A 24,907-nucleotide genomic window follows, 5' to 3' on the forward strand; every position below is an offset into this window, starting at 1 on the left:
CCATAGCCTTGGCCATAGCAAATACTGACGCTGACATCATTCTCAGTGATTCCAAGACTGCCATACGCAACTTCTCGCGCGGTAGAATATCCCTAGCTGCTAGAAACACCATCACAAATATTACACTGTAACGGGAAATAGAACTGGTATGGACTCCTGCCCATTCAGGGAACCCAGGGAACGAAGCAGCCCACCAACACGCTCGAGGTTTTGTCGGCCGAGCGGTGGGCTCTCGGCCAGTGGGATCCGAGATGGAGGCAGTGATTTCGTACCACGACATTACCCAGTTGAACAAACTCTCTAGAAGAATCTTATCCTCCCCCGCACAAGTCACTGTCCAAACACCAAGAGGTGGCTTGGAGAAGACTTCAAACCCATTCTTACCCGAACCCGTACATTTACGCCCACATCTACCCCGATCTCATAGACCCCCACCTGCAAACACTGCGGTAGCACTGCCACCCTCGATCATATATGCTATGGGACTGCCCGGAGGATCCTCCTCCGGAAGCTCTTATAGAAGCTCCCTCACCAGACGCCTGCGAAGAAGTGCTGCGCAGCTCGGACCCCGCCGTCCAGGCAGGAGCCATCGAGCGCGCCGAAGAGGTCGCCGCCAGCTATCAGCTAACGGCCACCTGGCCCTTCTGCTAAACATCCAGGAACCCTTCTTTTCCGACAATAAAGTTTTCTCTCTCTCTCTCTCTCTCGGCACGAAACCAGCAGCGTCACGGAGTGTTGCGGATTGACGTCGCGTTGCGCTCTCAGCAGGCAGGCGGCTTTCGAATGGTGCCAGATATGGCCCAAAATAGTTGAGCCACAGCGGCGAGGGTAATCGCGTTTTCAAATTCTAAAAACTGATAACGCTATTACCAACGGCCGGCTAATTGCAAGCGGATGCCTATCAGGAATAGTTAAAAAGTTAACTATTAGAATTTGGTTAACCACTTTACTAGTTATCATGATTCGCCCGTTTTTTGACGTCTGCCAATACTGGTATTACTACAGCTCAAAAAGTTCTATTTACCTCAACCCCCCCCCCCCCCCCCTTTTTTTTTTACAAATTAGTGGCTGTCTTCCCTGAAATACCTGGTATTTTTTACGCATGAAATGCTTTTAGCTCCCGTTGTCGGCAGTGTGGTGACGTCACGCCGAGACCGAGATCCATCATCCGGGCACTGAATTCCAGTCATCCGGGCTCTGAAACGAGAACATCCGGGCACCGTACGAGACTTAACGAGATTTAACGAGACTCTCTAAGCCCTCCTACGCGACCGGTATGCAAGCGCCGGTTGGTCTCCAAACGAGACAAAAAATAACTGCTGCCTGTGCCTTCTCAATGTTTATCAAGATATCAGTGGAGCTGTGGGTTTGATAATGCACGGAATTATAATTTCCGATTTCTAATAACGCGTGCAAAAAGCACATAAATGCCACGTTACACTTCGTTGTCATACGTGATCTCTTAGGGGCTTCGCGCATCGAAGCAAAGCCGCGCAGGCGCACAGGGGCCCGGGGGAGAAGCGCTGCGTTCAAAGGGCAAGGCATCGCGCCGAACGGGTGGTGGCGTTCCTCCCTTCCTTTACGGTGCGGTTCGGGTGTCCACCGAGATGGCAGAGAATTACTGCGCCATTTCCTTTCCTCAAAAAACCTTGCGTTCAAATGGCAAGGCATCGCGCTGAACGGGTGGTGGCGTTCCTCCCTTCCTGTACGGTGCGGTTCGGGTGTCCACCGAGATGACATTAGGCCCGTAAACATTTCATGCTTACTCCACTCTCGTTTACGGGAGAGGCAGGGATTTTGGTCATGTTTGAGCCGAGCTACAGCCGAGCCGAGCATTGCTTGCAGTAGGAGATTGGCCGGACGGTGGGAGCTACGCGCGCTCGTGTTGCCCGTGAGCAATTTCTCTATTCTTCCTGTCTTTTGGTATGTATGTACTGTATGTATTGAGTTATTGCCCGTTATATGGCATTCGGCATTTCATTTTGAACTTCCTTGCGCCCGAATATTTTGTGTTTGCAGATCACCCAGGACTAGCACTGAGCCCGGTTGCCCGGCAGTGGACACAAAGGCCGTAAAGGTGAGACTCGTCTGTTTTATCCGGAGTTCTGCTCAAAAGCTCAGTGCAGTTCGACAGAAGAGAATATGCGCTGAGTATGTTTTTGTACCTTTTGTCAGCCCGGCCCAACGTAACTTTTGGTCATGTAAAACAGGCATGGTTAGCGTGCGCCCGAAAAAAAGGCGGGAAACTTTTGACAACAGTCCAGTTGAACTAACCGTTTATGCGGTGAGTTTTGTGCGCGGTCCGAATTTTTGTGCCCCCGCTAATAGGAAAGTGTATAGACTGCTGATTTAATGGTTCATTTTACAGTTGTGTTGCTGTTTATTCATACGAGCCGCTTTCCGAAACAGGGGCACTAATTGCGGCGAGATAAGCGATTACGCTTTGGTGTCTGCAGCGCGTAAACATGTTCTTCTTTTAAATTTATTTTCATTTCAGAAGACAGCGCTTGAAAAACCGAAATGCAGTTTACTCGTATGCAGGGACCTTCCCGATTCCTGCATCGAGTCCGGCGTTCTCTTGCTGGCGCAGAGGCTGAACAAAATGGGACGATAGAATGCGGAAGCAGCAAAGGCTTTAAGGCGCCACAGGGTGAGCTCTCCGCCTTCTGTGAATTTTAAAACGAGTGCTGTGCCACCTGCACTGAGCATCGGCTTTACATGGGGAAGGTGTTTGCATGAGGCAACTGGAAAAGCAAGCGTTCTTTTTTTATTCGAGCTGTTTGCCATTAGGCATAATGAAAAAGGGAAAGGAAATTATAAAAAGGAGTGTAAACAAGCCTCGCTTAAAAAGCGGCAAAAGTTCGCGATAAAGCGATTATCATTTGCGATAGTCGCCTGCAACGTCCCATCGCAGCTAGGCCTACCTTAGGAAGCATCGTCTCACGGAAGCTGTAGCCGGGCAAGTCCACAGCAAGTGTTTTTCGTCACACTGGTCGGGCGCATGCAACCCGGCTAGGAAATTCCGTGACACGGGATACGTGTCCGGACTTGACCTTCACTCGCAACATACGACACGCAGACTGGCTCAACACCGAGGAGACCCTCGGTAGCGACCACTGCATCATTAACACTACACTACGCACACGCCCCCTCAAGCGTCCCAGAACACAAGCCCATATCCCAGATTGGACGAAATTCAGGCAAAATTTTAACTCACTTGATAATACACCCTTTTCCGCGCAAGGCTACACAGCATGGTCCCAACAGCTGCTGGCACACCTTTCCTCGCATGAAACACACATCCAGCTCTCAGAGGCGGTCACGGACGTGGATAACCACCTTCTACACCTCTGGGAAGCCCGTCGCAGCCTCGTCCGCCGTTGGCGACGCCAGAAACACAATAGAAAGCTTAAAGCTCGAATTGCCGAGCTTACCCAGAAAGCGGCAGAGTACGCGGCCCAACTCGCCGACTCCAACTGGGTAGATAGATGCAACACGGCCGCGCGACAAATGTCCAGCCGAAACACGTGGCGTCTCTTTCTAGCCCTAATCGACCCAACACAAACACGAACCGAAACACAAAAACATTTGCACCGAACCCTGCACGCTTTTTCTGGCAACACGACTCAACTGGCACAGAAACTTCGGGACCAGTATCTGTGTACAGCCCAAGACCCCCGTGGATCTGCGTACTCTTATGCAGGCAGAGAGAACACGGAGCTGGATCAACCTTTCCAGCTCCATGATCTGCGGGCGGCTCTCGCCAAAATGAAACGGGGCACTGCGCCAGGACGGGATAAGGTCACCGTCAAGCTTTTGACGAACCTGCCCGACTTGGCATACCAGTCCCTCCTGGAATACGTCAATGAGATTTGGCGCGGGGACACCCCCCTGCCAATCGAGTGGAAAACGGCTTTGGTCACTTTTATTCCTAAAGCTGGCAAACCAATTGACACAGATAACCTCCGCCCCATCTCTCTCACCTCATGTGTGGGCAAACTAATGGAGACGATGGTGCGGGATCGGTTATCTACATATCTTGAAAACAAACAAGTCTTTGCGAGCACCATGTTCGGATTCCGCCCACACAGATCCGCACAGGATGTCCTCCTGCAACTCAATCGGGAAGTCCTTGACCCCCTCGAATGCCCCCATAATGACCGGGTAGTACTCGCCTTGGATCTTAAAGGGGCATTTGACAATGTAACACATGAGATCATACTCACTAACCTAAGTCACACCGACTGTGGCCTCAATACATTCCAATACATAAGCCAATTTTTAATAGATCGTCAATCCTACATTCGAATTCAAGATAGAGACCATGGTCCTTACCTACTCGGCACGCGGGGAACCCCTCAAGGCGCGGTACTTTCCCCGCTGCTCTTCAATCTAGCCATGATGCACCTGCCGGCCCAGCTGAGTGGTGTCGCCGGCGTACAGCACGCCCTGTACGCCGATGACATCACTCTGTGGGCCACGCAGGGCAGCACAGGAGACATTGAAACCAGCCTGCAAACAGCGGCGACGATAGTAGACCGCTACGCCCGCCGCTGCGGTCTTCAATGTTCCCCTCAAAAATCGGAATTTGTGCACCTCCGCCCCTCACAGAAGTGCACAACTAAAATATCTCTCTCTCTTGAGAGTGGTCCCATACGCGAAAGTGATGAGATACGGGTACTCGGACTCTACATCCACAAACACAGGCGGCCAGACACTACATTGGACAAACTCCGTAAGGTGGGGGACCAGGTGGGCCGCATGGTCCGCCGGGTTTCCAACAAACGCGGAGGGTTACGAAGTAAGGATGCCTTGCGGCTGGCAAACGCCTTTGTAACCAGTCGAATTCTCTATTCGACTCCTTATCTCCACCTACGGAAACAAGAGGAGGACGCCCTTGAGGCCATCCTTCGCAAAATTGTTAAACGTGCCCTTGACCTCCCCATCACTACTTCAAACAGCCGGCTTATGGCTCTTGGGGTGGTGAATACTTTCCGGGAACTCCGGGAGGCGCACCTTACAAACCAGTACACGCGCTTGTCGCTAACGGAGTCGGTCGCCGCCTTCTTGCTCGACTCCATATCCAACACACCCCTCCAATGGAAGACAGGTTTCGCATCCCGGAACTGTGGAGACGTGCCCTCCACGTGCGGCCTCTTCCAGCAGACATGTCACATGAAGACCATAATGGTCGGCGCCTGGCACGAGCGGAAGCGCTAGCCCGATATTATGGCAACAAAACAGGTGCATACTACGTGGACGCCTCCGGCCCTCACCACGGGGGATGGTACACGGCCGCGGTAGTTCACAACAGCAACACAGTTAACGGCCTAACTTTCAGAGCCCGCAGTGCAACACAAGCAGAAGAGGTCGCGATTGCTCTCGCGGCCTCACATTCCAATTCAAAACACATAATCACCGACTCGCGAGGGGCCTGTCGGAACGTCGAACAAGGCTGCACTCCCTTCCTAGCCTATCGAATATACCAAAATTGCATACGGGATACGGACTCCGCACACCGTTACCTCATATGGGCCCCTGCTCATCAGGGGTTGGCAGGAAACGAGGCAGCAGACGCAGCCGCCCGCGCGCTCTCTCACCGGGCTGTTTTCTCCTCCCCGTCCGATCAGGAACCCGATTTTAATCCGGTCTATACATTCAAAGATATTACAACATATTATCAAAATTGTCATCGCCTTTACCCTAGCCCATGTAAAGGCCTTAAGAAGGCGGATGAGCGGCTCCTTCTTCGCCTTCTCACCAATACATTGCTGTGCCCGGCAGCGCTAAAACATTTTGACCCCTCCTTTAGCGGCAGCTGCCCACACTGTAGTGCAGTGTCTTCTGACACTTATCACATGGTGTGGGCCTGCCCCTCCAACCCCGCTATTCCCCCCATCCCCAACCCAACCAGGGAGGACTGGGAGGCGACCCTGCTCGGCTGCCACGACTTACAGGCCCAACAAGCCTTAGTCGGGCGCGCCCGGGCGGCGGCAACCGCCACTGGGGTCCCATACTAGGGACCTCCACCTAGTGTTTGTAAGGATCCCTTACGGGCTGATCCAAACATACCTCCTGCTCATTCGTAATAAATGTTTTCACCACCACCACCCATGCAACACCACAATGGGGACACTTGTCAGTCACTTCGAAACGGTATAGTGTTGTACTGTTCTCATGTATGTGATATTGTCCACTATGCGTCATGTATTGCTTCCTTTTTCATATTTATTGGTTTTGTTTTGTTCTCTTACATTTATTACAGATGCCTGTTTTCTTGCACATATGAACTGGACCCATTTGCTATAGATGTCGGCAACGGTTCCAGACAGTTCTTTTAACCTTTTTGTGCTGTGTGAACAAGCAAATAAACATCGAAATGAATTGAACACTAGGCAGTGACACAATCTGACAATTATCCCCTTTTAGCCCTCGTAACAATTGCTTCAAATATTCTTTTTTCCCAAGAACAGTAACGGACTCGACTCGCTTTACCAACAACGAAATGTTACATCAATCTGTGGCATCATTTATCAGAAGTCTCTGTTTTCCCTAATTTCTGCTTTGTTGTTGCATTTTGTTGTACTTGCTCATCATGTTTAAATATTCTTTTTTAGTGACTGGTTGTAATAGTTGCACTGCGTATTATTTTCTTTGTTTACAGCCGATGAGTGGTTGTGTAATACTGTTGCTTCTTTGTCTGAGCTTTTTTTCCCCTTTCTGTTTATTGCCGTTGAGCGGTTGTTCATTATTGTGACTTTTATCTCTGAGCTTTTTGCCTGAGATTTTGACATTTGTACTTGTATTTCCTTTTCTTGTATTCATGTACCCAACCTGCTAAAGTTTCTTGTGGGATTGCAGTACTCATCAATAAATAAATAAATAAATAAATAAATAAATAAATAAATAAATAAATAAATAAATAAATAAATAAATAAATAAATAAATAAATAAATAAATAAATTAATTCAAAGGTTGGTTGGTTGGTTTATGGGGTTTAACGTCCCAAAGCGACTCAGGCTATAAGAGACGCCGTAGTGAAGGGCTCCGGAAATTTCGACCACCTGGGGATCTTTAACGTGCACTGACATCGCACAGGGATACATCGCACAGGGATAAATTCAAGGGATACAAGCTTCTGCGTGAGCTGGCAATATTGCACATGACAATGCGGAATTGTTGCGCATATGAAATTCGTATAAATTTGAATGAAAGTCGCTGTTTTATTTTTCTCTTGCCTCTCATGCAGCGCCTTTCAAAATGCACTCGGCCAGGCCTCTACGAGAGCACCTTGTTAGCCTTCACTTAGCAAACGCGTGCGCAGCGGCAGGTAAAAGAGAATTTATATTTTATCTGTAAACTTGCTGTTCTGCATAAAAATGACTTAAGCTATTAGCGTTCAGCGTCTGCTATATGAACGCAAGGCCACACTATTTGACGGCCGCCGCGCAGGGGTCATAAATAGACCCGGCGGGGCACTTCACGACAGGCCATTGCAATGCCTTCGTACGGACGACACGATCAGCGGCTAACTTATGTCTAGAAATAAGCACTTGCCCAGGTGAAAGAAAAACGTAAAAACATTGACGTTTCGACACCGCTGTGGGTGCCTTGCTCGCAGTGAGACAGAAACAGATGGGTCGTTGTTTATGAAGGAAAAACGTGGCGCACAGAGCATATGTACGTATATCTCGGGTAGATTCCTCCGCGTCCTGTTTACTGCTTCGCTTGTCATTTGAATATGTCAAGGGACTCCTAGAACAGGCGCGTAGATAAGAATTTCGCCTTTTCAAGTATGCACGCGGAATCCCAGTCGATCAAGTGACCTATGATTTGATGGTGTTCTGATAGGGCGATGGAAGCCACTTTTCCGTTATTGGCTTAACGCTGATGTTCTTTGAACCGCCTTCTGAAATCCCTTGTCTCGCCTGCATATGTTGCGTTGCATTCTTTGTAAGGAATTTCGTAAACAGCGCCAGGGTAACTTGTCTTCCCTAGCGGTTCCTTCACACGTACAGTCGTCCGCAGACCTGTCTAGAGTGCTCGAACTCCGTGTCTGCGCTCTGCATCGCGCAGAGTGACGTCTAGCGGCAGCGCCTGGAACGGGGGTCGCTGTCTCATTGTGCACCCGTAGCGGTGCCGAAGCGTCAATGTTTTTGCGTTTTTCTTCGTTTCACCTTGGCGAGTGTTTGTTTCTTAACATGCAGAGTATTCCTCGCCAGACGGGTTTCCATCGAACCCTGAGCTGTGTTACCTATAATTTATTTGCAAAAATTAAGCAGGAATGGAGTCAAGCAGGAATGGAATGGTCCTTTCTGCTGCGCTCTTTTTATGCAAAGAATGGCCTGCTTGAAAATCTCCCAACAGTGGAGAAGGAGAGCGCGTCTTCGCCGCCTCATGCGTCCTTTCAAACACGAAGGTCAGAGTGACGACCGCAGAGCCCCCTCCACCCCGCCCCCCTTCCCCCCCACCTGTTAGTGCAGGAAGCCTTATCGATTGCGAACCCCTGCGGGCGCGGTAAGTGACCGTGAAGAAGATTTGCGTCGTTAAGGTCGCCGCACGCCAGGGACACCCGAGGGCTTGCTTTGTTGTGATGTTGGCTATGCAGGGACTTTCTCGTCCGGAACCGACTGGTTTACCTTATATAGCGTGCGAAGTCATGATCATTTCCAGCACTACACGCCGGTGCAAAAAGTCGCCGGGTGACTTGTGCCAGTTGGCCGCAACTCTTGTTTTCGAATCTCCGGCATGTCGGGTGTTTACGTGAAGAAATGTTTCGACGACATGATCGACACTTCACAGGGCGCGCTTTCTGCTCGTCTGCAGCGAATAGCTCATGAAGAGTTGGGAGAAACACCCGAGAAGAGGCGAGAAGCCCTGGAAGAAGTTAGGCGCCTCCTGGAAGGTGAGTGGCCGTGACTGTGAAATAGACTAACCGAACGAACATCAGTTTAACGAACTTTTCAGACAGACGAACTTTCGCGAAACCTCCCGCCGAAACGCGACTGTATCCCGTGCGACACCAACTTGCTCAGCTTTCGGTTGTCGTCACGTAACTTTCAGTTGAAAGTTCAGCAAACTGCTTCTTTCAGTTCAGTGAACAATACAGAAATAACTTAAGTACTGCTTCAGAGCAAGAATTGATAATTTTCACAAATGTGCAGCAATTTTAGTCCGTGAAGCTGCGGACAGTGCAGTATAACAAATGAAGTGCAGCTCGCGAAATTTCATAGCAACTTGCTTTCACTTGAATAGCTGCGGTTTCGTTTGCACCGTGCATATCTTTTAAGGCTCTATTCGTTGGAAAAAGTGGGGTGAACATGATCTTTCAAAATGAAATTTATCGCCCAGAATTTGATTTGTACTTCTTCATACCCAGCCTCTTTTACATTCGGTTGTTTATTGCGTACAGTCAACATTTTATTGTCTCCCTGACGACATGGCCGCTCTTTGTCACATATTGCTGCAGAAAATTTTCCTGTTAGCGTCTACTTGCACAATTTTAGGGTTTGCGCTTAGAGTTGTCTTCTCTGGTACTCAGGATAAAAAAAAAATGCGCAAATCACGAGCTGCGCCGTAAGCGGCTGTGTTTGGTAAACACGCATCCGACCTGTCGTGACTACTGTGCCCAGCTATAGGTGCACTTCCTCACAACTTCCCGCGACTTTCACTACCTCAGCACTTGCCGTAAATCCCCACTCGTACCAAAACCTTACTTTAACGTGGTCGCACATATTAGTTTCGAAGTTTTTGTACCTGGTGTAGGCTGGCGTTGGTCAGAAATCAATGAGAATTAAGGAAACAGCAAATATTTGATTCGAATTCAGTGTCGAATAATTTTGAGCAGTGGCATTTAATGATTGTGGCATTGGAATAGCATGAATACAGGGGCGTGAAATTCGGCACGTAGAGAAGTGCAGATATCTGGGTGTGTGGATTAATGGATGAAGAGGTTATTTAAAGGCCCATGAGGAACATCTCAAAATGAAATTAGAGAGGAACGTGGCCATAATGAAACATATAGCGCTATGGGTATACTATAGCTATAATCTAATACGAGGACTGTGAAAAGGTGTAATCGTTCCGGTGCTGACATTTACGAACATGGCAGTGTACTTGAAATGAGATACGCTACAAAAACTAGATATAAACCAGAGAATGGTTGGAAGATTGGCTCAAAATGCTCATGGAAAGACAACAAACGTAGCTGTAGAGGGTGTTATGGGTTGGTCGTGCTCTGAAGCTTGAGAATCCGAAGTCTTCGGATACTTGTACTGTAAAAACGTGAGCATGCAGTGTAGGTAAAGGACTACAAAGCATACAGGGCACACAGGCAACAACAGGGAAAATGAAGTTGCCATGAACATAAACAGAAAGATCACAAACTCGAGACTGTTAAATAGAGACAAAAGACAAACAAACAAATTGGAGGCGACACTTAAGATCCTCCTTAAGGATATCTTTGACGTGATAGAGTTAATAGAGTTACAAGCGGAATTGATAATTCTCAACTTTACATTGATATGCCCCTGGGAGTCCTCGTACCAGTCCTTGCGCAATCGTGCTGCGGTTAAGGGATGCGCGATGGCAGGCGCTGCCACCGGTGGGTCCTATATGCGACCCAAGTTGCTCATACCGAGCAACCTCTCAAGATAAACCATTAATTTAACTGCCATCTGCGAGGGTGATTAGTTTGCTCACAATCCGATGCATAGGTTGTGAGGGCGCCACAAGGTCACGTGACCTACGTAGCCTACCTATGGTGCTTCTCCGGGGGTGGCTTCCTGGACCGCCCTACGCACCATAGTTATATCTCCCACAACGCCGACAACGCCGACGCCGGATTTCGTGCGTAACGGGGCCTATAATGCTATCACATTAAAAATCATTTTTTTTTTAAAATTCAGGCCCCGAAAAGAGCGAAATTCAGCAAGAAACGTTGTATGTTCATTCAAGAGGCAGTGCCCTGCTTTTTTAGGTTAAATCAGGTTGCCTTAGAACATGAGAATATAGAGGAGGAAGAAAACACGTTTATTGCCGGTCTGAATCTAGACGCCTGGAATGTCGATGGCCAGCCGGACCACGGCTCGCCTTTAGCACTTGTTGGGGTCCACCAATCAGATGGCCCAGGCAGGGGGAGGGGAATTAGGATAGTGGGGGGAGGTGAGAGCGACGGGGAAAGAGAATGGAGTGCTCCATGTCGGCTTAAGAGGAAGTGCAGTTAGAGCAACGGGGGAACTGTATATTGATGAAAATGGCGGCGCAAACAAAACGGAGACAGAGAGAGAACAGCTTCCAACTAGCCCAACTTTCCATTATGCAGTACTGTACATTGTATAGGTATAGCATACCGGGTCTTAGTAGGAACTGGAATTGAAATCAGTATAGATGTAAGCATAAGCAGGAAGGCATACGGTATTTGTGTAGCATGCAGGAGCAGTGTTGAAAACATTAAATATGTTTTGGTAGACACTAAAGCTACACATCCGGGTGTCGGCGAGGTCGCCGTCAGACTTCCAGAAGTTCTGGGTTTTAGAAATAGAGCAAAATTAACACATAAGCAGCGGAGGCGAGCAAAAGAAGTACTTGTGGCGTGAAAGCAGAATGGAAGAATTTCACGAACGATCGCAGTGATCAGAGTAATATAGCTCAGAATATGGAAGATAGATCAGAATGGGAAATGGCAACAATATCATTACAAGTTAAAAAGAAAAAAAAAACTAAATAAATAACGCATGCCGTACCAACCGCCCCGATTCAAGGGGGATGCCAGCTAGTGATATCCAGCTATGGTGCTACCACTGCTAACACGGTAACATGTTCATCGTGGCCCGCAGCTGAACTGGATCTCAACAGCAGGAAGGATGACGAGTTCCTGTTGCGCTTCCTGCGGGTCCGGAAGTACGACGTTGAGTCAGCTCTGCGAAGTGTCCGAAACTACTACAGGAACCGAGCCTCCAGCGGTTCCGTGTACGACGAATTCCTGCCCAGCCGATTACGGCCAGCTGTTCAGACGCTTTATATGGTGATGCCCCAGAAAGACGTCCGTGGTCGCCCCATCTTCCTATACCGGCCGGGCAAGTGGCGTGCCATATGTTACCGCCGGCCGACCTATCCTCCTTTCCTTTCATTAAAATGCCTTTCTTTCTCTCTCCATATATGCACGCGTGTTAAGAATTTATACTTCTTAGCGTCATCGTTGAACCGTACGCGAAATCTCGCAAGTCAATTAGATTACGAGCAGATTTATGCTCTGGCTTGACGGAACTTTATAAAAAAAAAGTTAGCAGTTTACTACCTATGCGGGCGACATAGTCAGTGGACATTCGGCAGGAAGGCTATGCTCTTCAAAACTGCCGTACGTGTCAGTTAGCATTATACACGGGTGGACCATTCGGGATAAAACAAGGTTCCAGGAGTTTCCACGGACCCCACAGGAGGCGTGAGTCGACATCGACGGCTAATTTGGCTCCGACATCTCTCAGATGCCCGGTGCATTGAAGACACCACCCGAATAGGTGGCGAAACGGTCTCTATCTGTTTTTATCACAGAGTTAAGCCAGAGTAAACATCTGCTAAGAATGTCATCGCCTCGTTTTTGGAACATTTTTTTCTCGCAAGAGGATACATATCATCATCATCAGCCTGACTACGCCCACTGCAGGGCAAAGGCCTCTGCCATGACTCCAACTGACCCTGTCCTTCGCCAGTTGCGGCTACCGTATTCCCGCAAACTTCTTAATCTCATTCGCCCACCTAACTTTCTGCCGCCTCCTGCTACGCTTGCCTTCTCTTGGAATCCACTCCGTTACCATTAAGGACCAGCGCAATTGCCTTCGCATTACATGCCCTGCCCAAGCCCACTTCTTCCTCTTGATTTCGACTAGGATGTCATTAACCCGCGTTTGTTCCCTCACCCCTACTGCCCGCTTCCGATCTCTTAACGTTACACCTATCATTTTTCTTTCCATAGCTCAGCAGTCATGCAGGCATTGCGGAATCAAGGTGTAGAAAGTGTGTTATGTGAAAATATTGGAAGATATTTATAACAATTGCACAGCTACCATAGTTCTTCATAAAGTCAGCAATAAAATTCCAATAAGGAAAGGTGTCCGGCAAGGAGACACGATCTCGCCTATGCTATTCACTGCCTGTTTACAGGAGGTATTCCGGGGCCTGAAATGGGAACAGTTGGGGATAAGAGTTAATGGAGAATACCTAAGTAATCTGCGATTCGCTGATGAAATTGCCTTGCTAAGTCACTCAGTCACAGCTGAAGTATATCACAGCTGTCCAAAGCAAGACGGCAGAGCTCTCGCTAGAAGAGCTGTGGGGGTTAGAGGTTACACAGGACGAGTGCTATGGGCGTGGGCTGGAAAATCATTTCGTGTAGATCAGTCAAGCTGTAACAGTTCGAACCTTTTAGATCGGCCTTCTTATTTAGGCCAATTCAGATTTGTGGAAAAGCCCACTTCCGGTATGGCATGTTACATCCACATGTGGCCAGGCTATACTAAGGCTGTGTGCTATGACGATTTGGCGTATGGTGTGGGCCATGGGTTGTATGGGGCGGTATTATGCCTATACTACAAACAACAAAAACAAAACACGATCAGTTGGTACAGCCATCGAGTATGTTGTCTGTCAATAACCAACGGAGTTTCCTCTGAAAACACAGGCAGCCTGGAAAAAAAAAAATATCACGTAACTGCCGACTAATCTAGCAGGTCTCGCATGTACTAGGCTGAACGGCCTCAGAATCGAGTAATTATCCTGAAGCAGTGGTCTTCTAGTTTCAGGAGCGCTGTCTGAGTGAAAATGGCGGAACCAAGGCGCCCTTATTTTAGCGACCAAGTCGACTGGCTTAGTGCACGGCCAGTTTCTTTAAAGGGGACCATGGAATGATATTTGCCGACGTTAGGAATAGCGCACGAGAAATCGGTACTGCTTCGCTCGTCGCCGCACTGGGAATTTTTTTTAAGCTGCCTTCCTTACACCCATGTATCGGCGATTAAAAATGGCGCTCCTTCTCTCCCCCCCCCCCCCCCCCCCCCCCCCTCAATTCGTACACGACCACGCGCCAGAAAAAAAAATTAAGAAACAGGTCGGGGTTGCACTCCGCTGCACGCTATGCCACTGACGTCACTTGGGTACGCCCAATGAGAAGGCGCGCCAAAATTGGCCACTTTACGTAGGGAAGGACGGCTAAGAACGCGCGGTGAAGTGTCGCCCTAATCGGTTGCGAAAAGCAATTTTTAACATTGTTAGCAAGTTATAGGGTTTACGCAGAGCTTTTAAACATGACTCAGATACTCGCAAATACCGCCTCTACAGATTTTTAGGTTTAGATTGTAACCATCGAAATCATTTCAGTGTCCCTTTAGGTGTGGCCTTGTTTTCAGGTCACAGACCAGCAGCAAGTCATGAGTTGTTGTGCCATGTTTCGCAGTCTGTTGTGCTCCTTAATGGAACGTCTGCAGATGGCGCCGTAATATGCGAAGAGCGCAAACTGAGCAGGTCCTCTGACAGGCGCAGACCGATGCCCTCATCATCAGCCCGGTGCGTCTCTACCTCTACCCTCTCTACCCATCTCAACCCACTTTCCCTTTCTCCATGTTAACCTAAAGCATCGTTTTCTTTTCCTTTCCCCATCACCCCGTCACTATTCAGTCCATTCTTTCCCATGCCTCTTGGCTTGCCTGGCTGGAGTCTTCCTCACCGGCGGTCAACTGGCGCTAGTCCGTCAAGCAACCGAACTGCTGGGCGCTTAACTTCCTACTGGAGCTTAACGTCCCGAAGCGACATATGGAGTACGAGGGTTGCCGTATAGTGCAGGGCTCCGGATTAACTTAAGCCACCTGTGGCTCTTTAACATGCACTTACATCGCACAGCACGGGGGCGTTTTTGCATTTCGCCGCCATCGAAATGCGGCCGTTACTCAACACGGAACATGCGCTTGTCCTCTGCGAAGTTCAGACTAACGCTGTCCTCATCCAACTAATGCTCTGCAACTTCGGATGGCGTGGGACCGCTTACTATCCCAGCTGTCCGGAGATAAGGGAGATATTACCGCCATTAACTCCGTACCTCCTTGCCATTACCTCATCTTGTTTCCTTTATCTTGCATTGCATGGCTTCAAATGAAGTCTGATGACCAGCGGGCCTTAGCAATGCAAGCGCTCTTTTTCTGTGGGCTCTCGTACCGGCCTCGTATAAAGTTTTTTCCTCTTGCTTCTTAGGGATGTGGCTGCCTGACGAAGTGCCCTACATGGATCTCCACCGGGCCGGCCTCATCTGTCTCGAACACATGGCGTGCGACCCTGTGGCGCAAACTCTAGGAGTCGTGCTCCTCGTAGACTTCGCTGGGTTCACTGCTGAGAAACTATGGTGCTTGAACATCGGTCTCCTGAGGAAAGCTTTCGAATACATCCAGGTTTTCAGCGATCCTTACTCTTTACGGGGAGTGAGTGTGAGAGTGCGACATCTGCGCTGCACTGACTGATTCAAGAGACATAACTTCACCAGCGAAAGAACGAGACACGAGGAGAAGAAGAACACAGGACAACGCTGGACTAACAACTGAAGCTTAATCGAGAAACGGCCAACCTAGGTCACCAGAAGACGCATGCGTATCAGACACACCAAACAAAACAGACAAATACATAAGTGGCAGATTACCGAGGAGTGGATACACGCTCCAACACTGGCAAACAACAAAATACAGATAATTTGTCTATCGATCTTGCACACGCACACTTCTGCTTAGGAAATTAACTTCCTTGCTAGTTAGATGCAAGGACGGTGCACTGACGCATGTGTCACTGCCTTGCAGCCTAACATGAAAGGCCTCAAGGATTTCCCTCTCCTCCTTGTTTTTTCCTTTTCCGATAACAGAAATGTTGTTAAAACCTGGAACACAGTTTTTACAACTCCTGCAGTGACGTGGGAGAGTATTTTGATCTGACGAATTTTTCAAGGAATTATTATGTTCGCGTGCCCGGTCATTAACACATCTGCCAGTTTGGCCCGTGTACACCCTAGCACATGACAGGGGTATCTTGTAAACGACCCGAGTCGAACAAGCAACGAACTTGTTAGCATGCTTAACAGTGCAGCTCTTGGACTTCTTCCCCTCACTGGCCTTCGCAATTCGTGAACACAAACCAGACATCTTACAAGGTGCCGAGAACACTACCGTCACGCCGTGCCGTTGTGCCACTTTCTTCAGGTTATGCGACACACCGTGAAGATAAGGCACCACTTCAACTTTCCTCTCATCCAGTCTAGCACTTCCGGACCGCCGTGCGCCCTGGTTTTTAATCTTCTGCAGCGTCGACTCACCAACTGCAGTCAGCACGTCATCCCGATAACCCGCATCGCTAAGGCGACGGACTTGCTGATGAAAGCTGTCATTCACTGCATGTGGGCAGCTCTTCTGCAAGGTATTCCCTAGGCAAAGGTTAGCTATGGCTCTTTTAATCAGCTTGGAGTGCGATGAAACATAAGGCAAAAGCGCTTTCTGAGTTCTGGGTGAGTAGCTCCAGCAGATGTGGCCTTCGTTAAAGGTTAGCAATAAGTCTAGGAACCGAATGGCATTGTCACTAGGCATTTCATGCGTAAAATTCAGTGCATTGGCACAGTCATGAAAAACACTGAGCACATTGCTGACGACAGTTGGGAGCGAGTCACCAGGTGCAAGTTTAAGAATTATTAAAAAATCGTGGACATATCTGAACACACGTAGAACGTGGTCGTCATTTAGGCTGCGTCGAAGAGAGTTGTCAAACCTAGCCAGAGTTGTCAAACCTTATTGCTAACCTTTAACGAAGGCCACATCTGCTGGAGCTACTCACCCAGAACTCAGAAAGCGCTTTTGCCTTATGTTTCATCGCACTCCAAGCCGATTAAAAGAGCCATAGCTAACCTTTGCCTAGGGAATACCTTGCAGAAGAGCTGCCCACATGCAGTGAATGACAGCTTTCATCAGCAAGTCCGTCGCCTTAGCGATGCGGGTTGTCGGGATGACGTGCTGACTGCAGTTGGTGAATCGATGCTGCAGAAGATTAAAAACCAGAGCGCACGGGGGTCCGGAAGTGCTAGACTGGATGGGAGGAAAGTTGAAGCGGTGCCTTATCTTCACGGTGTGTCGCATAACCTGAAGAAAGTGGCACAACGGCACGGAGTGACGGTAGTGTTCTCGGCACCTTGTAAGATGTCTGGTTTGTTTTCATTTCATTTCATTTATTTCATCCTTAAAGGCCCAAGGGCATTACATAAGGAGGGGGCTACAATTCATATAAAAGAAGCATAAAAAACACACGCACAATGAACACACACAACAAACTTCAAAGCTAAAGAGAAAAAAAAATAAAGATAAAAGATAAAGGGTTTACATGTTCAGTGAAAGCATACAAAAGAAAAAAAAAATTCGCTTGCGGTAGCGAGCACAGATGAAAGTCAGTGATCAACACGTGTTAAAAATGACAAGGAATTCACTTATTCTGAAGATGACGGGCCAGTTCTGTACGAAAAGATTTTGAATCGTTGCATAAAACTATGTCGTTAGGTAGGGCATTCCAGAGTGTTATTGCATTGGGAAAAAATGAACTATTCATTGCTAATGTACGGGTCTTGATACCGGCTATGGGGTGGCTATGGCTGAGGCGACTTGAAGTTCTTATCGGGGATTTTAGAAGTGGGTGTCTTGAAGCTGGATGATGGAAGAAGTTATGAAGCAGGCAAAGACGTGAAATTATGCGGCGTGATTCAAGTGATGGGAGGGAAAGAGAGCGTTTGAGTGCAGTGATACTAACTTCTTTGGAATATTCAGAGGTGATAAACCTGACGGCGCGATTTTGGATGGCCTCGATTTCGGCGGAAAGGTATGCTTGGGATGGATGCCAGATAGATGATGCGAATTCAAGTTTGGGACGGACGAATGTTTGATAAGCCAGTTTTTTAACGTCTGGAGATGCTGATTTCAGGTTTCGCCGGAGATAACCTAGGACACGAGAGGCATCGGAACATATCGTTTGGACGTGAGTTACCCAAGATAGTGTCGATGTCAGATGCAAACCAAGATACTTGTAGGATGTTGTTGGAGCAATCGGAACCGTGTTAATACTGTAAGTGTGCTGGATTACAGTGCGCTTGCGAGAGAATGACAAGAGTTGACATTTTTCAAGGTTTAAGGGCATGAGCCATCGGTTGCACCATGCAGCTATTGCATCAATGTCTTTTTGCAGGAGGTGACTGTCAGTGGGATGACGAATGGGGCTGTATATGACACAGTCGTCTGCAAATAGTCGTAGCTTGGTGTTCACGAATTGCGAAGGCCAGTGAGGGGAAGAAGTCCAAGAGCTGCACTGTTAAGCATTCTAACAAGTTCGTTGCTTGTTCGACTCGGGTCGTTTACAAGATACCCCTGTCATGTGCTAGGGTGTACACGGGCCAAACTGGCAGATGTGTTAATGACCGGGCACGCGAACATAATAATTCCTTGAAAAATTCGTCAGATCAAAATACTCTCCCACGTCACTGCAGGAGTTGTAAAAAATGTGTTCCAGGTTTTAACAACATTTCTGTTATCGGAAAAGGAAAAAACAGGGAGGAGAGGGAAATCCTTGAGGCCTTTCATGTTAGGCTGCAAGGCAGTGACACATGCGTCAGTGCACCGTCCTTGCATCTCACTAGCAAGGAAGTTAATTTCCTAAGCAGAAGTGTGCGTGTGCAAGATCGATAGAGAAATTATCTGGATTTTGTTATTTGCCAGTGTTGGAGCGTGTATCCACTCCTCGGTGATCTGCCACTTATGTATTTGTCTGTTTTGTTTAGTGTGTCTGATACGCATGCGTCTTCTGGTGACCTAGGTTGGCCGTTTCTCGATTAAACTTCAGTTGTTAGTCCAGCGTTGTCCTGTGTTCTTCTCCTGGTGTCTCTTACGTTCGCTGGTGAGGTTATGTCTGATGTACACCAACTAGCCCACATGGTTACCTTGTTACTGATTCGAGAGACGAGTTAAGGATTGGAAACTAACCTCTACTATATCAGTGAAATGGGAGCGAGGAGGAAAAGAAAGAGTGGCGAAGGGTCTAAAGGTCTAAAAAACAAATGATGTTTTACGTGCTGAGAATGTTAAACATGTCTACTTCTGAGGCACATTTCAGCGCGTCGTATAAAGAGCGCGGTTGCTGTGATATCTTGGAGTGTAAGCAATTCATATTTGTATATGGGTACCGACTTCTTACTCTTACCACATACAATAAATGCGTAAATATGAGTAACTACTCCAATATTACAAATCTATTCCTCCTTGGGGGATTCTCCTAACACAATGAATTAATACCGTTCCCACTTCGGGTTGTTCATCAGTTCGCTGTCACCCTACCACGTGCTAGGCGCTCTGGTTAACTTAGTTGGTAGAGAGGCTGCCCTAGCTAAGCGGTGGTCCCGAATTCTATCCCCGGACCATTACGAATTTTTTTAACAACGAAGTTTCTGTGAAAGCTCTAAAGCCGTATGGCTGCGCTTGGGTAAACGCTAATGAATTACTCTCTTATTACAAACCTACTCGACATGGTTGATTCCCATGAACATTGGATAAAAATTAAAGCACAAATAAGACATTGCGTGGTGTGACATGATTCCTCACTGCAGAAAATTTTCTGCTGCTCTCATAAGGCTGTTATTAAGATCAAAATGAAGCGGTGGCATGATCGAGGACCTGGTCAAGCATTGGAGAACGGTGGCTCTAACAATTAATATGCGGAAAACTGAAGTAATGTTCAACAGTCTCGGAAGGGAACAACAGTTTACAATAGGCAGCGAGTACCTCTTACAATAGTAAGAGGTACTTAAAACAGATTGTGGCCGCAGATTTGATCCACGAGAGTGAAATCACTATAGAAGAATAAGAATGAGGTGGAGCGCATTTGTCAGGTACTCCCAGGTCATGAATGGCAGTTTAGTAGTATCCCTCAAGAGAAAAAATATGCAAGAGCTGTTCCTTGCCAGTACTCACTTGAGGGGCAGTAACTTGGTGGCTATCGAAAAGGGTTAACTGAGCACAACGCAGCGAGCTATTGGAATTAAAATGATAGGTATGAGCAGACGCGGTATTGGAGGAAACGCCACTTAATGATGTCGTATTCAAAATGAAGGAATGAGCATGGCCAGGGCATGTAATGCGAAAACAAGATAATCGATAGTCGTTAATGGTAACAGACTGGAATCCAAGAGAAGGCAAACATAGCAAGGAGCGGCCAAAAATGATATGGACGGAGGAGATTAGGAAGTTTGTGGGAATAAGGTGGCTGCAGCTGGTGGCACAGGACTGGGCCAGTTAGAGAAATGGGAGAGGCCATTGCCCTGCAGTGGGCGTAGACAGGGTGATTATGATAACGATGATGAAGCGGTGGCTAGTGTAGGTCTAGATGTAGAGCATGCCGCCTGTCGAAATGAAAGATATTACTCAGCGAACGCATATTAAGTGACGGCATCATGTCACAGTACGACTTTTTTTTTTTTTCTGATTCCAGGACTGCATGCCGATGCGGATGAAGGCAGTGCACATCGTAAGACAGTCGTATGCGTTCGACTTACTTTTTGCGCTCGTCAGGCCCTTCGTGAAGTCCAAGCTAATCAAAAGGGTAAGTGACCGCTTGCAGTTCCGTGGGGACAAGGCAAGGGAGATACAGGTGCCACGACCTGTCGAGGAAGCCGGCAACGTTACGCAGCCTGTGCTTTGGAGCGTCGTGGAAGGAACTGTGTTGCTTTGAAAACATAGTTCCCGCTGTTTGGTTTTGTTCGCAACCTTCCGTGCTGCTTCCTCTCTCGGCTTATGCAGCAATACAGCGAGCCCAAAACGGTTACTACACGACGATCATTCGAATATGGAAAAAATGTGCGCCAGATGATGGTGACAACTGGCGACCTGTATACGATATTTAAGGCCCTTCGTTTCTGGGTTTTATTTTCTCGGTAATTTTGGGGGCTCGAGCTAGGTGATCTCGTAGAAGAGAATTTGCTATAGGCGCCCATCTTTGTGCGATACGTAGACGACCCTACTTTTCGCTCATTATTTCATAAGAGTACGGAAGCAGGAGGTTGCTCGACCAGGCCAGCTTATCGACGGCTGCTGCTACTTTCTGATCACCCTCAGTGCCTGTCTGCACAACCAGCGCGTCCGACTGTGATGGGCCGGTATCGTGCTTTGCCACTATCGTTCCAGTATGCGTGACGTGCATTGCCATAAGGCAATTTCCATTGACTTCATAAGTTACATTAGTGAGAATTAGGATTATCGTGACTGACGGGGATAACGTTTCCCTTTCGCTTAGGTGAGGTTCCACGGCGAAAATTTCGAGCGGCTCCACGAAGAAATTCCACCCGAGACACTGCCAGAAGAATACGGAGGTCATGGACCGCCACTCGACGTCGATGCTTTCTGGAAGGAGGTGGAAGCCAACGAATCCAGCTTCGAAGCAAACAACCGCTTCGGGTGTTGTACGAGCGATGCGGACGCACTGCCTGCAGACAACGTGCGGCCGCAGGAATGCACTTCCTTGTGACAAAAAACGGGACAACAGACCCCAAGGAGGAATGCACCCGGGTGGTGTATGGAAATTCACTAGCGCAATATGTGTCCCTGGAAGTAAAAAGAATTCTTTGCAGCAGGCATCGCAACGCACTCTTCTCTGATTCCTGAGTTCCTTCGAATTGCTTGCCATCATTTGCCTTTCTGTTGAGACTAGAGGAAATTGCCGTAGCACTAGCTTGTGTGGGCACAAAAGCGAAGTATATCAGTGACTCCAAAATTTCCGTACCAAATTTCAGCAGGGGTCGAGTCTCCCCCCTGACGAATACAATTCTAAGCCATCATGTAATAGACCGAAATATTACGCTAGTCTGGACGCCAGAACATGCATCCCTGCCTAATAATGAGACGGCCCACGAGTTCGCCCGAGGATTTTCCTTCCGGGCGGACCCGAGCGAGGTGGTCTTCACAGTCAGGGATCTCATGGTGGTATACAGAGAAATTACGGAGCCCTATCGTTTTCAAACAGCTGGACTTTCTCGAGCGAATAGATTCTTAACTAGATACCAAGCCATCTGCTGGCGCCGGTTACAAACTTATACATTTCCAAACCCGGCCCTCTGGAGTCTTATGCACCCAGGGCAGTTTTCAGAAAAATGCGCAAACTGCGAACTTGGACAACATACTATGACAGTGTCTTCATGCCCTTCAGGAGGGACGACACATAAAGTCGAAATATCACTGGGAGGCCTTTCTACTGAGCTCCGACCCGGAGACTCAACTACAACTCGACCGATTGGCCGAAGCCGCCGTCGAGAGCAAGGACCTTTCGGCCATCGTCTAGGCGGGTGGCCTTCTAGCTACCATCTTTCTGTTGGGCATTAAAAGTTTTCCTATCCTATCCGCTGCGTCAGGTTGCCTTTTATGTTCGCCGCTGAGAAGCTTTAGGCACGATAGCGTTGCCTAGGGTAATATGGGTAAGCCTCAGCTGCAAGCCTTTTCAGTGTGCTGCAGGCACTTTCAAGGAAGGCGAGAGACACCTTGCATCTTGGCTTCCACTGCAGCAAAGTGGATGGCCTGTCACGTCACTTCAAGAAACTTTGGCGGAGAGGGTGAGTATACTGAAAGCGGTCGGCTCGGCGGCTAAGGGAAAAGGGACGCCGGACTCCCGACACAGCGGCGGTACTTACTCAGCGCACTCATTCGGTCTCCGGGAAGCATTTTTCAGTAGCCCGAGATATGTGGCTTACTCCTCGATATCATCTTGAAACCCACACAGGAAGCGGCGCAGCTGTGCTCTTGTGACAGCACCCGCGAGAAGAGACTAGAAAGCCTAATCGGGCACCGTATACATACTCTGGTTCTTGTAGCTGAGATGTACTCAGTCACATTGAGACAACTACTCGTCATTCGTGGTAGATAGCTCCCTTTCCGACACGTACGCCTTTCACACCTTTTTCAATGTACATGGCGCATTCCATGTATAGCAGCCACTTTGAAAGACGTACGCATCCGCACTCAAGCTCATAGCGGAAACCTGTAGCATAAAAGGGGGCACTTACTGTCCATCTCAGAATGAACCGCCATATACCGCAATAAATGCTTTCACTGTATGAATGGAACGCACTCTCCTGTTCAACCGTGCAACTCCAAATCGATTGCAGTTGTATATTTAATTGTTTCGCTGACCGCCATTATTGTCTTCCCCGGTACTCTAACCCCATGCCCACCTCTAGAGAGGAGAGTACATTTCATTCTGCTGGCACCTGTCAAATTTAGCTGGTGTAGATGGCGTACCTTGACCGAACGGAGCCACGGATTTTGGGCGCCACACTAATGGTGACTGACTCACTTTTGGCGTCCAGGTCTAGCGCGCCTTGGGGCGTGGGCTCGGGCCGCCGGAACCGCTGGCGACCCACGGGAGGCCTGGTATACGGGACGCCGTAATACGCGTGCACCTGCGTGTTTGCGAGAGCAGCGGATAAAACTTTAGCTTTGGGCTGATAATCCAGGAGTTTTACCGCTGTGTCACCTGCACATATTACTATAGGGTGTCAAGGGAACTCCGCAAAATGTGCTTTACAGATCAGGAACCAGATCCACAGAGCTACTGGTATACGTTGTCACGTTTAAATGTTTGTCCGGAAAATGAGATTTCAACATGATAGTGTAGGGTTACGGCTTCTGTTGTACAGAAAGTCCGCCGTCGTTGGTGTTGTGAGTGAAAAATCCCCTGAGCAGCAACCCAGGTGTGCCGCCTAGATCACGTGACCTGGTGGCGTCATCACAACCTTCCCACTGGATTGGGAGTAAAAGAAAGCGACAGAGGCTTAGATGTGTACTTCATCTCGAAGTTCTTGAAGGTGCGCCCGTAGGCGGTGCCGATGTCAAGCCGTGCCTCGGTTTCCTTGTGTACCTCGACAAAGATCGCGAAGAAAAGTAGGCGGTGAACACGAGCACGTTGATGGCCGCCACGCCACTCCAACACCAGCGGCAGTTGCCCAAATCAGTACGGGGAAAGTTAACCCTCGCTACACACAGCGGTTCTTGAGAGAAAGGCGTGTGAATAGCTTGCGCACTTTCCCGCTGTACCAACGCGTTGCAGACCAAATTAGGGGGTGTCAATTGAGGTGCTGTGGTACAGGTAAGTCGAACCCCCACCCCCCGCTTTTTTTTCCAGAAATCTTACCACTGAATAAAAGTGCATATTTGGGCAGCAAAGCGGAGGTTCTTTTTACTCTCTTGGGGAAATTTTCATGTTATTATGCTGGAAAAACATACCGTTTCCTTTGAGGGAAGCCAACGACACTTAGTGGCTGCTTAATGTTCTACAAGGCAAATAGAGACTTAGGGAAGGGGGCGGCAATTCTTGTTCTGGATGGTGCTATATGTCAAGAAAGAAGCACTCGTCAAGGGTAAATGAAGAAAAACGTAACAACATTGACGTTTTGGCACCGGTACGGGTGCCTTGTTCACAATTAGACAGAAACGATGGGTCGTTATTTATGAAGGAAAAACGTGGCGCACAGAGCATATGTATATCTCGCGTAGATTACCCCGCGTCCTGTTAATATCGCTTTGCTTGTCATTTGATTGTGAAGGGACTCCTTGAGTAGGCGCGTAGAAAAGAATTTTGCCGTTTCAAGTGTCTGCACGGAATCCCAGTCGATCAAGTGGCCCGTGTTTTGATGGTGTTCCGCTGGGGCGTTGGATGTTCTTTGAACCGCCTTCTGAAATCCCCTGTCTTGCCTGCATAGGTTGCGTTGCTTTCTTTGTAAGGAATTTCGTAGACGGCGTCAGGGTAACTTGTCTTCTCTAGAGGTTCCTTCACGCGTACAGTCGTCCACAGACACGTCTAGAGCGCTCGAACT

At 48.4% G+C, this 24,907-nt stretch overlaps 1 protein-coding gene and 1 long non-coding RNA gene across 2 annotated transcripts; both read left to right on the top strand.

Moving 5' to 3' along the window:
- The first annotated feature begins 1,609 nt into the window (after positions 1-1,609).
- Positions 1,610-6,881, top strand: LOC149340997 (uncharacterized). The gene is made up of 3 exons (XR_016283686.1): positions 1,610-2,077; positions 2,498-2,650; positions 6,266-6,881. It is a non-coding gene; the product is annotated as an uncharacterized LOC149340997 (long non-coding RNA).
- A 142-nt stretch (positions 6,882-7,023) lies between these two features.
- Positions 7,024-22,756, top strand: LOC149340998 (alpha-tocopherol transfer protein-like). Its single transcript, XM_089549957.1, has 5 exons — positions 7,024-8,905; positions 11,838-12,077; positions 15,241-15,434; positions 20,539-20,649; positions 21,340-22,756. Exons 1-5 carry the CDS (start codon positions 8,749-8,751, stop codon positions 21,568-21,570), a joined length of 933 nt encoding a protein of 310 aa, XP_089406083.1. The 5' UTR covers positions 7,024-8,748; the 3' UTR covers positions 21,571-22,756.
- Positions 22,757-24,907: the final 2,151 nt, after the last annotated feature.

This window comes from Amblyomma mixtum, chromosome 6 (genome assembly GCF_055824585.1).
Source record: "Amblyomma mixtum isolate Tamu chromosome 6, ASM5582458v1, whole genome shotgun sequence".
Classification (NCBI taxonomy): Eukaryota; Metazoa; Arthropoda; class Arachnida; order Ixodida; family Ixodidae; genus Amblyomma; species Amblyomma mixtum.

What these genes read in the sequence shown, in the direction of transcription:
- LOC149340998 (XM_089549957.1), top strand. Translation starts at nt 8,749, where the DNA reads ATGTCGGGTGTTTACGTGAAGAAATGTTTCGACGACATGATCGACACT. An exon ending in AGTTAGGCGCCTCCTGGAAG is followed by an intron (nt 8,906 to 11,837) that starts GTGAGTGGCCGT and finishes CGTGGCCCGCAG; the next exon opens with CTGAACTGGATCTCAACAGC. An exon ending in AGTCCAAGCTAATCAAAAGG is followed by an intron (nt 20,650 to 21,339) that starts GTAAGTGACCGC and finishes CCTTTCGCTTAG; the next exon opens with GTGAGGTTCCACGGCGAAAA.